Below are 15998 nucleotides of genomic sequence, written 5' to 3' on the forward strand. Positions count from 1 at the left end.
ACCTAAAGGCTATCCTTTCACGTGCATTACTATTAAAATACCTTTCCTAGTTGCTTTGATCTTCTTTTCCATTTAAAAATCTTTATGAAACTACATGCATGTGACTTACAAACAGAATTAATGCAGCAAAGTCTGTACATACAACTTCCAGTCTCCTTTCTTTTGATTTTAGTTTTTCTGGCTCTCACTGAACGTGTGGTTCTTCTGGAAGACCTTCCTGCTCTACTGCCGAGGGCTGCAGTATTACTATCTGCATCAGATGTTAGGGGTGAGTCACCTGGACACTGAGTTTTGCTCTGGAAATGGGGATTCTGGGAGAAAGGAAAGGGACAGAAAGCATTTGCAATGACAAAGAATGCCTGCAAACCCTGCAAAGTTGGAGAAGATCAGATAGGAGATTACTGCAAGACTGCTGGCAATTACTTAGAAGTAGAAAATTGCCGTTGCTGAGAAGAAGAGCCACTCAAGTGTAGGACAGCAGTCCTGCCTCCCCCTCCATCCTGCCTGCTGCTGGCAGAGAGACACAAACATACTCAACAGACTGGAGCCCAACCTCTGTCATCAAAGCATTAGCCAAGCTTGTAGACACGTGCTCTTTTTAATTCCAGTTTGCTTCAGGATCTCTTGATAAGTTTTTGTTCTTTTCAATCTCAGGTTGTCATGCTTGTAGATTCAGTGTAAATCATTGTGATTATATAAATTTTGTTTTGTTTTGTGAAAACAAAGTCTTGGAAGGTGAGTGATGTACTGAAGACTTGACTGTTGACTATAACATCCACCACCACCAAAAGAATTCAAAAAGTTAGTTTCTGGGAAATGAGATAGGGATTGGTTCTAAATCCACAGTTATGCAGTCACAATTTCTTGGAATGACTTTTGTCCAAAAAGGTAGATTTGGTGATAGCAATTTTCTGAAAAAGACTGTAGAGTTGCTCAGGATTTTAGGATTCAGGTACAAGTGGATGAATAATGGTGTGCATTGTGACACTGTGAACTTCAATGGTAAGCTCACCTGGGGCAAAAGCAGAGATGATGCATGTCCTAACCTGCTGCACATCATCTCTGTTTTAGCTTTGGTAGATCCAGGATATATATTTTTCATATCGTTGATATCATTGCCAGAACTAGCCAGTTCCACAGATCCTTGTGAAACTTCCTTGAAAATGAGCTGATGTAGTGATCATACTTGTCTGTTTTTTTTCTTCTTACTGACTCAATTGTGTTCAGGAAACTAATCTTCCTCATAGGTAGTGGAAAAACATGGGAATTTAAATATTTGCATATTTTATAGTGATGGCTTTTTTACAAGAAAAAAAGCAGAAAACATGTTTAATTTTACTATTATCTCTAGTGGCTTTGTAGCCCAGTGCATCCATTTGAAAATAGTTTTGGTTCCTGGCAGAACAAATGGGTTGTTTATAAAGCAAATGTTCTTGGGTCAACATGTTGGGTCAGATTGTCAGCTGATATCAATCAGCAAAGTTCCTCTCAATTCAGAAGACTCATCTGCCTCTTGCCAGCTCATCTTCTGGCCTTTTTTTGTCTTTCTTTTGCTTCAAAATGAGCCAGTTGATAGACTGCATTTGGACCTGTGTGTGCAGTACCTATGATATGACTCAAGCCAGTTTCATTGTCTTGCTTAGGAGATGAGGACCAAGAAGATGTGTGGTAAGTTTGACTAACACAGTGTCTTCAACTGTGGGGATTTTGAGAGCCTTAAAAATGAAGAGGAAAGTAAAGAGCTAAATCTGAAAGATACTTTCGGTCAAAGCTCTAAAACTAATTTAAAAACTTGGGAAACATTAAACACTGTAAAGCATTCCCACAATTCAGTTACTTATAGTTTGTCTAGATATCACTTCTAGATGCCAAAGTTAGCTTTCTCCTCTCTCTTCTAATATATTTGTATGTGTGTATAAATCATACAGATTGTTTTTAGAGAGCTGAAAAAAGTTGAGCCCAATTTTAGCCTCTTTAGGAAACAGAGTGAGCACAGCTGTACTACAGTTGCTGTGAACATCCCATGCGGATTTTTTCTCCTGTACCTTCTGTACGTCAGTTTGCATAGGCACTTGCTATCTCTTGGTCCATCTCTACAACCAGCCTTATTTCTCTTCCACACGTGGGTGAGTGGCTTGCATTTTTCTTAATTGAAAAAACAAAGGTCTCGTGTCTTGGTGAGGTCTACTCAGGAGTTTTTTTCCCCTCTTTTACACCATGTTGAAGTAAAATCTTAAGAGTATTCTCACTTGCAGCACTGAAAGATTTATCACATGTAATGTTATTGTTTTTCAAGTAACAGGATGGAGAACAAGAAGTGTTGCTGTAGAAAAGGAGATAACCATATGAAATAAAGTTTTAGACTTGAATATCTGGAATATATTCAACTTGCCATGCTTTTACACTATTCCTTTCCCACGTGAAGAATGTTATTCTTCCCTTCAATTGTCACTAAAATGGTTCACTTTCCATCAGCCTTCAGCAGAAGAGGGAAGCTCAGTTTTGTTCTGTGTTTGTATCCTCTGAGACCTTAAACAAGATGCTTAGCGTGGGATTTTAAAGTTATTTAGGTACTGAATTCTTACTCAGGTACATCTCTGAATGTGTCTGATTCTATATTCAATGTCTGCAAAAAGGCAATAATAGCGCAGTGGTGTCCTGGGAGTGCAAATATAGGTCAGAGACAGTGGTGTGGTTAGGAAGAGCACATCATTTGACGCTGCGAAGTTTTGTGTATAGATTTATGTTGTATCAAACGTTATCACTTTGCTCAGTTTGAATCTTGATGAGGAAGCTGTGAACTGCTGTGGAATCTCTATCCCTTGAGGTTTTCATAGAATCATTCAGGTTGGAGAAGAACTTCAAGATCATGAAGTCCAAACATTGACCTGACTTACTGAGTCCAATTACAAAGTCACGTCCCTTAGGGCCATGGAAACATATTGGGCAAAACTCTGAGCAAGCTTAGTTTGAATTTCATGTTGAACTTGCTTGAAGTAGGAGGTTGGAAAAGAGACTTCCCAAGGTCCCTTCTGATCTGAGTAATTCTGTGATTATATGATTCTTGAAGGATAAATTAAACCAGAGCCTGGTGGATGTAAAAGCCCTCTCCAATACTTCTGCCTTGATGAACTGTCTCTTTTGATAGCTGCTTGTAGCACTGCTGATCATAATCTTGTCTTATGAATACTTCTAGTGCTGCATGTTCAGGAATATGATACAGATAAAGAAACTCAATTTTTTATAGTTTAGTAAGTGCCAACTTTTGGCATTATGTAGCCTAGAGAAAAGAACAGGAAGGTAGGGAAGGCACTGATTGTATTTAAGAGTGTAGCAAAGGGGAAAGGAGTATTCTCAACTGTATGAGAGGCACTACAAGACATAGTAGATGTAAGTTACAGAAAGGAGGATTCATGGATTACTTAATGTAACTTCAGTGTTCTAATTGTTGGAGATTTTATGTCTGCTTGGTCAGGTAAATTGTCCAGATGATTAATTTCCTTTCAGACTTCCACATTTCTCCCTTCTCTCTAGCTGCACAGGTCTTTTTCCAAACAAGTTTGCTTGCATCTGAGCAACAAATTTAGTCCAATATTCGCAGTTGGCCTTATGTTAGAGTTTTAAATCTTGCTTTTGACAAGCAAGATTTGAACAAAATACCTGTTTCTTGTTGATTGGCTTAATTGCATGCATCAGTACAGGATAGAGGCTGACCTGCTGGAGGGGAGCTCTGCAATACAAAGGACCTGGGTATTCTGGAGGACAGCAGCTTGGCCATGAGCCAGCAGTGTGCTCCTGTGGCCAGGCAGGCCAACGGTATCCTGGTGTACATTAAGAAGAGTGTGGACAGCAGGTCGAGGGAGGTGATCCTCCCCCTCCACTCTGCCCTCGTGAGGCCACACGAGAATACTGAGTCCAGTTCTGGGCTCCTCAGTTCAAGAAAGACAGGGATCTCCTCGAGAGAGTCCAGTGGAGGGCCATGAAGACAATTAAGGGCCTGCAGTATCTCCCATGCAAGGAAAGGCTGAGGGACCCTGGACTCTTGAGTGTGGAGAACACAGAGAGTCTGGACCCATGAAAACCTAATGAAGTTCAGTAAGGCCAAGTGCAAGGTGCTGCACTTGGGTTGGGGCAATCCCAGGTATTTATACAAACTGGGGGAAGATCTCCTCGAGAGCAACCCTGTGGAGAAGGACTTGGGGTCTTGGTAGATGAGAAGCTGGGCAGGAGCCAGCGGTGTGCGCTTGCAGCCCTGAAGGCCAACTGTGTTCTGACCTGCATTAAAAAAAGGGGTGGTCAGCAGGGAGAGGAAGGTGATTGTTCCCCTTTACTCAGCTCTTGTGAGGCCCCATCTGGAGTACTGCGTCTAGGCCTGGGGCCCCCAGTACAGGAGGGATGTGGATCTCTTAGAGTGGGTCCAGAGGAGGGCCACTAAGATGATCAGAAGGCTGGAGCACCTCTCCTATGAGGAAAGGTTGAGGGAATTGGTCTTGTTGAGCTTGGAGAAGAGAAAGCTCCAGGGAGACCTCATTGTGGCCTTCCAATAGTCGAAGGAAGCGTATAAACGGGGGGAGGGGGGGAAAGACTGGTTACGAGGGTGGGCAGTGATAGGACAAAGGGGAATGGTTTTAAACTAGAAGAGGAGAGGTTTAGGTCGGATATTAGGAGGAAGTTTTTCACACAGAGGGTGGTGACACACTGGAACCAGTTGCCCAAGGAGGTTGTAGATGCCCCATCCCTGGAGGTATTCAAGGCCAGGCTGTGTGTGTGTCTGGGCACAGGCTGCCCAGGGGGGTTGTGGAGTCTGATCTATTCTAGGGAACCTGCTTTAGCAGGGCATTGGACTTGATGTTCTCCAGAGGTCCCTTTTGACCCCTGTGGTCCTGTGACTTCTCCATGAACAGAAACAGCACTGGACTTACTTTCTCATGGCAAAGTCTTCCCCTTTTCCCTCACTAGTCCCTGCTCAAGTAACTTGAATGTATCAGATGGTTGTTAGTACGATAAGCTTTCAGATTTCACAACAAAGGGAGAAAATGCATTCTCAGAAGGATCTCTTCAGGAATGGATTATATCTGAGGATGTGGCTGAAAGGGAAAATGCTGCCCCACTTCTTTTTTTCTTTTTTTTATCTGAAGGTTCACTGCTTTCATACTGTGTTGTACTCAGTTACATTTATGACGTCTTATTATTACTTAGAATACCTTCTGGATGTTCTAGTAACTTCTATTTGTCTCATCATGTATTGTGAAGATTATGTTAATTTTGCCAAATTGTGCTTTCATTGATGCTTGTGCGTTGGCAGTGTTATTTCCCTCACATATAAGCATTAAAGGGAATTGTTTATCTTGACCCTTTGCTTTCCTTTAGTATTGGTGTTTTTGCTGTTTAGGTGACTTGTAACCAACGTATTCTGGATTTGTTCTTCAGGTTATTACATGCAGCAAAAATGTTTACTAATAGATTTATGTTACTATGGTAACTGTATATGTGTGTGTATGCATGTATGTAGGATTTCCTAGTGAAGGCTGAGAGTGTTAATTCACAATACCTTTTCTTGACAGTCTCCCTGAATTTGTGAAGTTATCTTTTTGTGCATTTTGTTTGCCTCATTCTGGTTGGTTTTTGTTTGTTTTTGTTGTTTATTAAATCATTCTTTCCTTCATCCATTCCTTTGTCCTTCCTGAACAGCTTGGAGTTCAGCATTGTTTCTAACATTGTCGTAAGTTAGAAGCTGGTGAAGATGTTGGGTTTTGTACTGTATAGTTCTTACACATGCATTTTGTTGTGGCTTATTTTTTTAGTTCAAGAGACAGTAGTCCTGTGGAGGAAACTTTGTTACTAACACAGACAACTTCCACCTTGTTGTGAAGCTTTCAGTAGCAGTATTAGCAGAGGTGCCTCTTAAATGAGTACTGAAATTTTTACCGTGTTATCATGTTAATGTAACTGCTCTTACAGAGTCTTGGAATCACTGAATTGCCAAGGTTGGAAAAGTCCTACAAGATCAGCCACTCCAACTGTCCACCTATCACCAATAGTTCTCACTAAACCATATCCCTTGACACAACATCTAAGTGTTCTTTGAACACCTTCAGGGTCGGTGGCTCCACCACCTCTCTGGGCAGCCCATTCCAGCACCTGTGTGTTGATCAGTGAGTAATTCTGGCCAAAGTATTTCTTCAGTTGACAAATGAAGGTATCCTGTAGCAGACCAACAGCAGCAGGTCTTGAAATAGCTTCACTATAGTCTGGAATAATGGTGTTAGGGTGAGGGTGAATAATTCAGCATAAAGGAAGCCTTAGTAGGTGTCAGACAACTTCTGGGCAACTGTGACTCAAGATGGGTAATAAGCAATTTTGTGCCATGGCCTTGAGTTTCAGCGTGTGGTGGCTCTCCTTGGGCCTTGGGTATCCTTAATCCTTTGGCTCATAACTGATTTTCTGGAGTTTAGGTCATGCTGCACCTTGCTCAATCAACCATTCAAGCTGTTGTTGCAAATCAGTGTTCAAATTACTGTCACACTTTGTTATGTTGCTGCAGAGGGTGAGTTGAACACTTGGATTTTGGGAGATAACTTGAAATGTATTCCAGTTCTTTCTGTGTGTCACTCATTCTGTCTGGCACAAGAAGTATTATTTTTTTTAAATCGTATTTTTGGGGGTCAAGATTATAACAGATTTAATTAATACAGATGAATATTTGATCTGAAATCTTGTGAGTGTCCTTTGTCCAGAGATTATCAGAGAAATTGGAAGCTAATACTGAATTCCAGATTAAAGTAGTTGCTTTCTTTAGATTGCATGACTGACTTAAGCTGAGTGAGGAGCACATCTAGCACAAAGGGACTGTATGTATAAAGAAAAACAAACAAAAAAACCTAGATATGAGAGCAGAAAGGGAAAAACTTTTGAGGATTGCCTGATAGGTGGGGTTCAAGTGGCAATATTGTTTCTTGGTAGTGCACAGAAGATAAACTGTACCTCATAAAAGAACTAAAACGTTGTTACCATTGCCCACTCCTGGTATTTCTCCCTTTCTGTTATACCAGATCCAAATCTTCATATATAAATGCAAGCAGAAGGCTGAATTTGAGTTGGCATAGAAAATTGAGCTTCTGCTAAATAATTCCTTCATGTGAAGAACTGCAGTTGTTTGTCTTATATGTAATATATTTGAGTCACACTTGTAAAATATGTATATATTACATCACTTAATCTTAGAATAATTTTAATCGATTGCAGTACCACAGGATGACATTTACATAGTCTTGCCAGATAGATTTAACACGTTTAGGAGTTACAATTGCTATCCTGTGTAATTCAGGTCTGTCTTCATCTTAGATTATATATGCTCTGCTATCTCAAAAAAAAAAAAAAAAAAAAGAGTATTCTGTGAAGAAAAGGAAGCTGGGTCAAATGAAGACTCATTGTGTCACACAGTTTTTCCTGCCTAGGAAAATATTTTATCTGCTCCAGTCCTTATTTGCAGAGGTGGTCTTCAGAACCTGTCTCTAGGACATCACGTTGCTTATGGATCTTCCCATTCAGGTTGTCGTGAATCATAGAATCACAGAATATCCCCAGCTGGAAGGGCCCCTTGAGGATCATCAGTTCGACTCATGGATTTGAGGAAGTTCAAAGGAAGTCCTTCAGAGAGAGAGAGTCAAGGGTGATATTTTTCCCACACCATGACTTGGTTAGGATTGTTGCATGTAAATGGTGAAGGCCTGAGAATCAGAAATACCACACTTAGGTATGGAAGTGTCTGTTTTTCCTGCAAGAGAGGCTTAAAAAGAGAGAGAGAGAGCAATATCTGTTGGTTTTCCTGAACTCTCCTCTAGAATGTATTTTGCAACCATGTATTGAATATTAGATTTTAGACCTGGAGTTGCAGTTAATGTTCATCTCTGCTTACAGCTAACAAACTTTGGGGAATTCTTTGATAAACAGTAAATTATTTTAGCCATCAAACAAATACTGAAAGATTTTCTCTCACTATGGAGAAACTCACTTGCTACCAGCAACACTCAGAACATCTGATGAGAGCTGACTCTTTGCTTTGCTGTCCTAGTTAACATGTTATGTTAGTGTACAGCAGGCAGTGATAGCTGGAGAACTGTGTTCCCTATATATCTATGGAGCCTTTTTCTGCTGCTGTGTAGTATGAAAATGCTGATTTCTTTATACTTGTGTGGAGGAAAAAATCTGGCCTAGTTTTTGGGATCTCAAATTCAAGTTAGTAATGGGTCCAATTCCTTCCTATAGGTGCTGCAGGTTTCCTTGGTGAATTTGGTTAATTCTTTAGCTTTTCTATGCCTCTTTTCCCCTCTATGAAACAAGATAAAAGCATGTGTAGTACTGAATATACAGAAGGATGTTGTCAGATGCTCAGATGAAGGAGGGTGTCCAGCAGAGTTTTTGGGAATGTTTTTTCTCTGTTTTTGATCCTGTAGCAATTTCATATGCATATACATGAAGTAACACTTTTTTTTTCCTTAATGCAATGATAATCTTAGGAAGAAGAGAGGATTGTAATTCTCTCACTTTTGAGCTAGTTAGTATTGCTATGTGTTTTCTTCCAGAAGCAGTAAATTGCTTGGGAGCAAAAAACCTTATATTCTCCCATTGTTCCAGTAGTAGAATGTTCCAATCCAGTTTTACAATCCAGGAATGCACTATGTTAATTAGTTACTATGCCACCCAGTCAATGCAAAGGAAGTCAAGAAAGAGACCACTTGGAAACCATTTGGAAAGAATTAGTTTCATTGGGATATTTTAAGCCTTTGGATATATGTTAAGAGCAAATGTAGTGCTCTGTTATTCTCAGACTTGCATGAGTTGTGATTCTCAGAATTGCTAACTGTATTTCTTTACTGTTGTTTTCAAATTGCTCATGAGCTTCTTTTAGCATACATTGCCAATTTTGTTTCTTAAGAGTAAAACCTTAAATGAACCATTCATGAAACTATTTCAGTCACACTTTCCTAGAAGTGTGCTGCGTTTCTGGAAAAGTCATTTCCTGCCTTTTTCTTAACCTTTGTACTGATGCTGATAGCACTGAATTGGATTTGATGGAAGATGATTGCTTACTAGGAATGACCCTGGGAATTAGTATTTGCTATTTGTCAAAGAATGGCATAGAAAAACACAAAGCAAGATTAGTAGGGTGTTGTCTTTGACAGCCGTACTGTGGCAGCAAAGTTTGCATTTCACAGGAGGGTGAGTACTGCTTCTTCTCCCTCTGCTGATCCATCCATGGTCTGTGTGCATGTCTAGCATTCTAGCTGTCCGTGTCTCTGTTCAGTGCAATTAGCAGTTCCTTCCAATGTAAACAGTTCTATGCTTCTTATATGGCACATATTGTGAGTTGTCCTCAAAAAGACAGGCTTTATTGTACCAGTCAAATGAAAGCTTGGCTCCAGCAATTTCAAACAATGGTTATTTCTTCGGAAGGTGGATTTGAATGATAAGTAATGCAAACCTAGTGATGGACAAGCCAGGCTAGATTCAAGAGGAAAAAAAATACTTCAGTCTTCTCAACAGACTTAGTTTAAGAAGTTCTCTGGCCTCAATTCGTGCTGTAGTTCCCTTGTGTTTGAGGAAGGACTAGAAGAGCTGGATCGAGGCTGTTCTGAAGCTCTTTCTACTCACAGATGATTCACGTTCTTTCACATCAGTGAAATTCTTTGTCATCTTCCTGATTTTGTACAATAAGTCGTTTTACTCATTTATTGGTATGTCCTGTAGAAATAACTCTACTTCAGAATATTCTAAACTAGACTGTTCTGTTAAGGTTTTGTAAATACAATACTTGTGCATGATAAAGGATAGCTGGTGTGTTAGATGACTGATATCTTGCCTGCTTTATGTCTAAACTAAGGCAATGTAAATTCTTCAGAAACTCATGATGTATCATGTAGATCATACAGTAGTAGTTATTACGCTTAAGTAATTAAATTAGAAAATTGTAACAGTTTTTTTTTTTTTTTTCCTTGTCTTTTGGGTCTTTGTTAAGAGATACAGGAATAATTCAGTTTACTTCTGAGTTCTGTGGCTCTGGGCAGCCTGGTCTAGTGGTTGACAGCCCTGCACATAGCAGGGTGCTTGAAACTAGATGATCATTGTGGTTCTTTTCAACCCAGGTCATTCTATGATTCTATGATTGTTTCTCAAAATGTGCTCATTTATTGCTGGAATTCAGTAACACATCAGCAAGCTGTAATAAAACTGCATATATGTTTTTAATGACTGTGCTTTGAATGTATTACATTCTTAGCTTAGAGGGATGGTTAATGAAAATACAGACAGTCTTGTATAATGCAAGGAGCACATTGTAGAGAAATTTTACTTGTTCTTAAGTCTAATGGTTTCAAGGGTACTGCTGGTTTCCCTAATAGTCTGAAAGTACTTATTGATGTTTTAAATTCACTTTAGACCATAATGTTGGCAGAGATAAACCTAATGTAGGCAAAGATGAAGAAATACTTATTATGGTTGTATACATCATTGCTTAAATCATACTTGGAAGTGGAAATCTCAGTTGGCTGGAGTTGTGGTGGTTGTCCAGATCTACTTTAGAAGACAGGTACATGGGTGTTACTAATCATGAGAGCAGGCACAAAGCTCCTGTCCCTTTGTGTGTAATAACCAGCCATTTATACGCAAAAAATGATCTTTCCAGCTATAGTGCTTTTGATGTGTTATGGTATGGAGGAGCTCCTGCTCTGCAGCTGCGTTTGCGATTGCACTGGGCACGCTGTGTTCCTGTTGCTTTATTTTGTTTCACTAGGTTAGGATTTATCAATTTCTATAAGAAGTAGATAAGTCTCTGAAAATGCACCCAGTAACCTGTAGATAAAAGGCTTGTGTAATAATTTTGTGAAAACTGAAAAACAAATTTCCAAGTAAATAAAACCTCTTTCTCTGATTTTGCTTGATAAGAAAGATATTACTTAATTTTCTTTGTTTATTTTTTGGACAGAAACTTTTTTTCCTGAAGTTCCATACTGGAAAAGTGATAAATCTTTAGTAACTTGTATGTTATAATATGTATATGTTCAAAACACATACCTAGGCAGCATTTTAGTTATCGTACAGAGTTATATCACGTTTTTGTTAATTTCTTTAGGAATTGGAAAACTTGGATTTGGAGAACACTGTAAGAAATATGGTTCTAGAAATCTCTTCATGTTCTAAAATCACCTCTTATAAAAGCGAATAAATGGTAATTCAGCCTAATAGCTGGGAGAACAATGGCACGTTGCTAACTTCTTTAAAATTCATAAATGAATGAGAAACTAAAATAAGCTGAAAAAATACAGTTATGACACTAATGTGTGCTTTGTTCGTTTATTTGACAAGTGTTTTTGTTCTAATTATGTAAGTTCCATATATACCGGTAAAAACATTAGGGAAGTTAGATTTCATTAATTTTCCACATACTGAGTAGTTAAGAGAGCCTGCTCTCTTTGGGTCCAAATGTGGCATGGAATAGTGTGAACGGAAGAGGAGTTCAGTGATGATGCCCTGGCAGTCCTTGAAACAATATTATCAATTCAGTTGAAACCAATCTCTTAGCCCATTTCAGAAGTCCAGTTTTAATTCAAAACTTACTTGGAGTAATTTTTTGATGAAAGGTGGGAGCTGTTCCTTTCAGAGACCAGGTTAGTGTGCCATGTGCACCGTTGTATGTGTAAAACATTGAGACTCCACTGTTCTGATCAGCCAAGAGAACGTGGGAGCTATTTAAGCAGAAACAGAAAGGACGTTTAGTACTGTTTAAAATGTTAAGAGCATCTTTTCTCCCAGTTATCTAACTCTTCCTGTATTTGTTCAGCTAGGATTGTGTGTTAGCAGAGCTTCAGCATCTGTCCTCAATCTCAATTGCTGCCTGGTCCTGCTCCCAATGTGCCGCATTCTCTTGGCCTTCCTCCGAGGATCTCAGAAGGTGAGTGCTGTCCTCAGAACGCAGCAGTTAAGAAGTAACGTGCCCTGGTTTATATTTTCTCAACGTAATAAGAACTAAATGTTTTTATCCCTGTTTATTCTCTAGTATATGCCAGCATGGTGCTGGACCAGATTCTGAGCAGACTGACTTAGCTATAGATGTCCCTGTTCATTGCAGGGAAGTTGGACAGGGTGATTAAAGGTCATCTAGTCCAGCTCAAATGATTTTATGATTCTGTGAAATTCAGCCTCAATTCATGACCTCATTGACAGTAATGCCTTGGCTGGCATTGTCTGGTTTGGTTGGACTTGTTGCGATGAAGGTTTCTTGAAGTGGTTTTGGTAGGACATGGGCTTGCTGTGAAACTGTGGACCAGATAAGTTCTGCTCCTTTCCCAGCTCTAATGTAAAATACATCTGTGTCCCCTCTACTGCTGTAGTAGAATTGTGGTTGAGTTCAAGAGCAAAAAATTTCAGCTCGGTATGACTTGAAAAGTGCCACTGGAGATAAAATAACTCTAAATAAAAATACCCAAATTGTTATTTTAGTTATCATGGCAGGAAAAAAACTTGTGGCAAAGCTAAGAGGGCTTCTTTTCTATGTATGTATTCAGTAATTGAGCTTGTTTGTGATTCACTGGCTACTTTGAGAGAAATGTAAGTAATGATTTGGGGGAAAATGAGTGTTATCTATATGGTTGAAAACTGAACCCACCAGTCCTATTTATCATGTGGCAATACCTGTAAGACTGCATGCCTGTAGATGCTCACTTGAGGAGTCAGTGACAGCTTCAGCAATTCTAGCAATTATAGTGCTAGAATTATGAATTTTAAGAGCAGAAGAGATGTTAAGAGCATATAAAGTAACATCTTTGTGGCATCTTTCTAACTGGTGCAACTGAAAGTCGTAATCAACACCTCAAAACTGTCTTATCCTCATAAACCTGTAGTTTTTAGATCAGGCGCTGTGCTTACAAGGTTATTTAACATAATAAAAGCTGAAGTTACTGTTAAATCCCTTCAATTGCTGTTAGTATTTTGCTTTGCTTTGTTTTAGAAGAGAGATTACTTGAATTCTTCTCTTATTAGGTTGCCTGCAGGAAGACCAGAAGGCTGATAGACAAAAGTAAAACCTTCCACGTGACATGTGGTGTTACAGTATGCATCTTTTCAGGTGAGATCTTACTGTTCTGAGCTGCACCTTATTTGGGAACACATTGAACAAGATAGTATTTTGTGTTTTTTTCCTGTACAGTACTTTGGGGTTACTCTTGCTCTGTGCTTTCCTGCCTTAAATTGTGAATGGTTTCTCAGGGTCTATGGGTTTTATTTTTCCTTTAAACGCACGAAGTTACGATCTAGCTCTAAGGCTTTCCTTAAAATTGCAGTTTTTGGAAGGAAATGAGATCAGGTCAGAATCTGCCATTATAAGTGATCCTGGATGGTGGTTCAGAAATTTGCATGAAGAGGCAAGGTGCTGCAGAGCGTTCTGCAGTGGAGCCCAATTCCCTATTCCATGAAGAAGAAACTTTCCTTGGTGGGCACCTTTCAGTGTTACTTCTCAGCTGAAGCATTTCAGTGAGAAATTAGAAATTACAGTGTGAAAAGAAGTGTTAAAATGCATACAACTTTCTGCAAGGAATATCTAGTATCTTCTGTAGGCCCTGATGAATCCTTTGTAGTTGATGGGATTATTACTTGGCATCTGAGAAGCCACTTTTATTTTGTTCAGGGAAACATATACCTCTTGTTGATCTCAGTTTTTCTTTGTGTTTTATTTATTTATTTTTTAAATTTGTTTTAGTTTTACATGTTGCTGCTCATCTGGTGAATGCTCTTAACTTCTCTGAGAACTACAATGAAGATTTTCTGGCAATAAATGCAGCAAACTATCGTGGTGAGGTGAGCCAACTGTCCTTTTATATTCTGATTTTTAAATGCATAATTCAAATATTTGAGTGTTGGTATATCTAGTTGCATTGTACAATCCATCCTGTGAGCTATACTGTATAGATCACTGCTGCTTTTTGCACTGAAAAAACTGTCGTATGAATTGCTGTGGATTTTATTGTCCTCTGGACAAAGCATATTTTGACAACCTTGTTAAGCCAGCAGTATTCACACTTACTTCACTGGGAGGTGGAGAATGCTGCCACCAAGCTCTTTAATCTTGTTCTTCGTTCTGCTGCTTCCTACTTCTCTCTGTTTCTGGTGTGGACTGAGTTGGAAGGCTTCTGCTGCTGTTTTGAGGGAGATACATTTTTCACTTCCAGCGTTGAGAATGTAGTGCCAATGTATACCGGGACTATGAGAGTAGTTGAGACTGATCTGCACTTCTACACTGACGTGGGAACAGTACTATGTATGCTAAGAGTGAAATTACTTGTCTGCATCAACTGGGCTGGAAGCTAACTTCTACTTACAGAAGTGGCTTGTCTGCCTGTGATGCAGATCTCCTGAAGGCATGTCAGAGTCCCTTCTGCATTTGGCACTGGAAACATGCAGATTTCAGGATTAAGATTGAAGTCCAGAACTTTTTCTTCCCTGGGCTATGATCTTGTTTATATTCATTCTAGTTTCAAGTCTTCATTTCTTTTCTACCAAATTCATTGGGAAGGATTTAGAATGATCCCATCCCAGCTGCATCCTTTCCTGGCAAAGGAGAACTTGAGTCAGCCCAGGCTCGTAAGGACCAACAACCAAGGTCTTTTGCTCCCTGGGTGAATGACCTAATTCCTAATTCCTGAGCTATGCTATGGGAGGCAGACATACCAACACCAACTGTTGTGCTGAGATTCTGGATTGAACTGAAGAGTCTGTGTGTGCTAGGAGTGATCTAGTAGATATAGTCTCATCAGGAAGGTTGGCAAGAGCTTGCCTCAGGGAAGAACACACCAGGGTATGGATGGCAGCCTCCTCTAAACAGACTTAGGAATTCTGCAATAGAAAATGGAGATGAAACAAGTTTTTAGTAACTCTAGGATGAAAGGCTCCTGGATTTTAGGTACTTTAGTAGCTCTCGAGAATTTCTGTTTGAATTCATCTTAAATGCGTTTCATTAATTGTGATGAGCAGTCTGGAGGCATCCTGTGTTTGTGGTTGGGAGAGTGTGCATATTTGGATGCAGATGATGACAGGGATGTTTAGTTTTTCCTGATTTGTATGAAAAGTGCTCATCTCCCTTCACTTTGTAGCCTTCTGCTACAAGTGTGCTTATTAAATAAGTCTCTGCAGTGAAGACAAAAATGTCATGAGACTTAAGATCTGGGGAGTGGGATAGTTTTCTGTGAGGATGACAAATCCCCTCATCACCTCCTCAGCAAACCTCTCTGCTTCCACCTTTTTGCTTGTGAAGGTCACCAGCCTTCTATTGTCACCTTCTTAGAGTTCAGTCTTGCTTCAGTGGGGTCCACTGCATATCACTTGGTGATGTAGTTGGCAGTAAAATGCTCTTTCATTTAACTTCCAAATCTCTCACTCTCATGTTCCTCTTTGTCCTTCCAAAGGTATGATGTAACTGAGTAAAGTTAGGCTTTCAAGAAATAATTATCTGCAAAATTACCTGGGTCCCAATTTTTCATAACGTATTTTGTCTTTGCTCAGGAAATGCAAAGGCAAAAGTTTTAGTTTATGTTGAATTGCAGTCAGTATAAGATGTTGTCAAACCTGTTTCTGCATCCAGAATTAGAGACTACTTATGGTATCTATCTTGTGTGAGCTGTATGAGCTACATATGAGCTTTTTTTTCCCCACATTATTTAAATGCATATAAAATTGTTTACTGACCTTTTTGCCCCTAATTGTTTTTTAGGACCCAAGGAAACTCCTTTTTGCTACTGGTAAGTCTTTTGCAAAACTGAAAGAGAAAGTCTACTGCTTTTCTTCATCAATCTCCAGACAAAGCAATTTGATTATCTGTTTACATGCTGCATTTTTTGTATCTCAGCTAAGCTAAGTTGTTTGTGTTGATGTAACCTGGGTTTGCTTACCCAGTAGTCATGAGGGAGGAGTTACATAAGCCTCTGTAGTAGGATGAGCAACATCTTCAA

The 15998-nt window shown here is 39.4% G+C and overlaps 1 protein-coding gene across 5 annotated transcripts in view; it reads left to right on the top strand.

The window, feature by feature from the left end:
- The window catches only part of NOX4 (NADPH oxidase 4), a 135704-nt gene that overhangs the window by 21653 nt on the left and 98053 nt on the right, over window positions 1-15998 (top strand). The window contains exons 2-6 of one of the 5 annotated variants that reach the window (NM_001101829.3): window positions 173-268; window positions 11840-11950; window positions 13039-13123; window positions 13754-13851; window positions 15761-15788. In NM_001101829.3, coding sequence (NP_001095299.3) covers window positions 173-268; window positions 11840-11950; window positions 13039-13123; window positions 13754-13851; window positions 15761-15788 — 418 coding nt within the window. Of the gene's footprint in view, window positions 1-172; window positions 269-1562; window positions 1669-9202; window positions 9223-11839; window positions 11951-13038; window positions 13124-13753; window positions 13852-15760; window positions 15789-15998 lie in introns of those variants that run through there. The other 4 variants (XM_015280045.4, XM_040700420.2, XM_046942124.1 and 1 more) reach the window with 4 other exon arrangements.

The sequence above is a fragment of the Gallus gallus genome, chromosome 1, assembly GCF_016699485.2.
Source record: "Gallus gallus isolate bGalGal1 chromosome 1, bGalGal1.mat.broiler.GRCg7b, whole genome shotgun sequence".
In the NCBI taxonomy this organism is placed as follows: domain Eukaryota; kingdom Metazoa; phylum Chordata; class Aves; order Galliformes; family Phasianidae; genus Gallus; species Gallus gallus.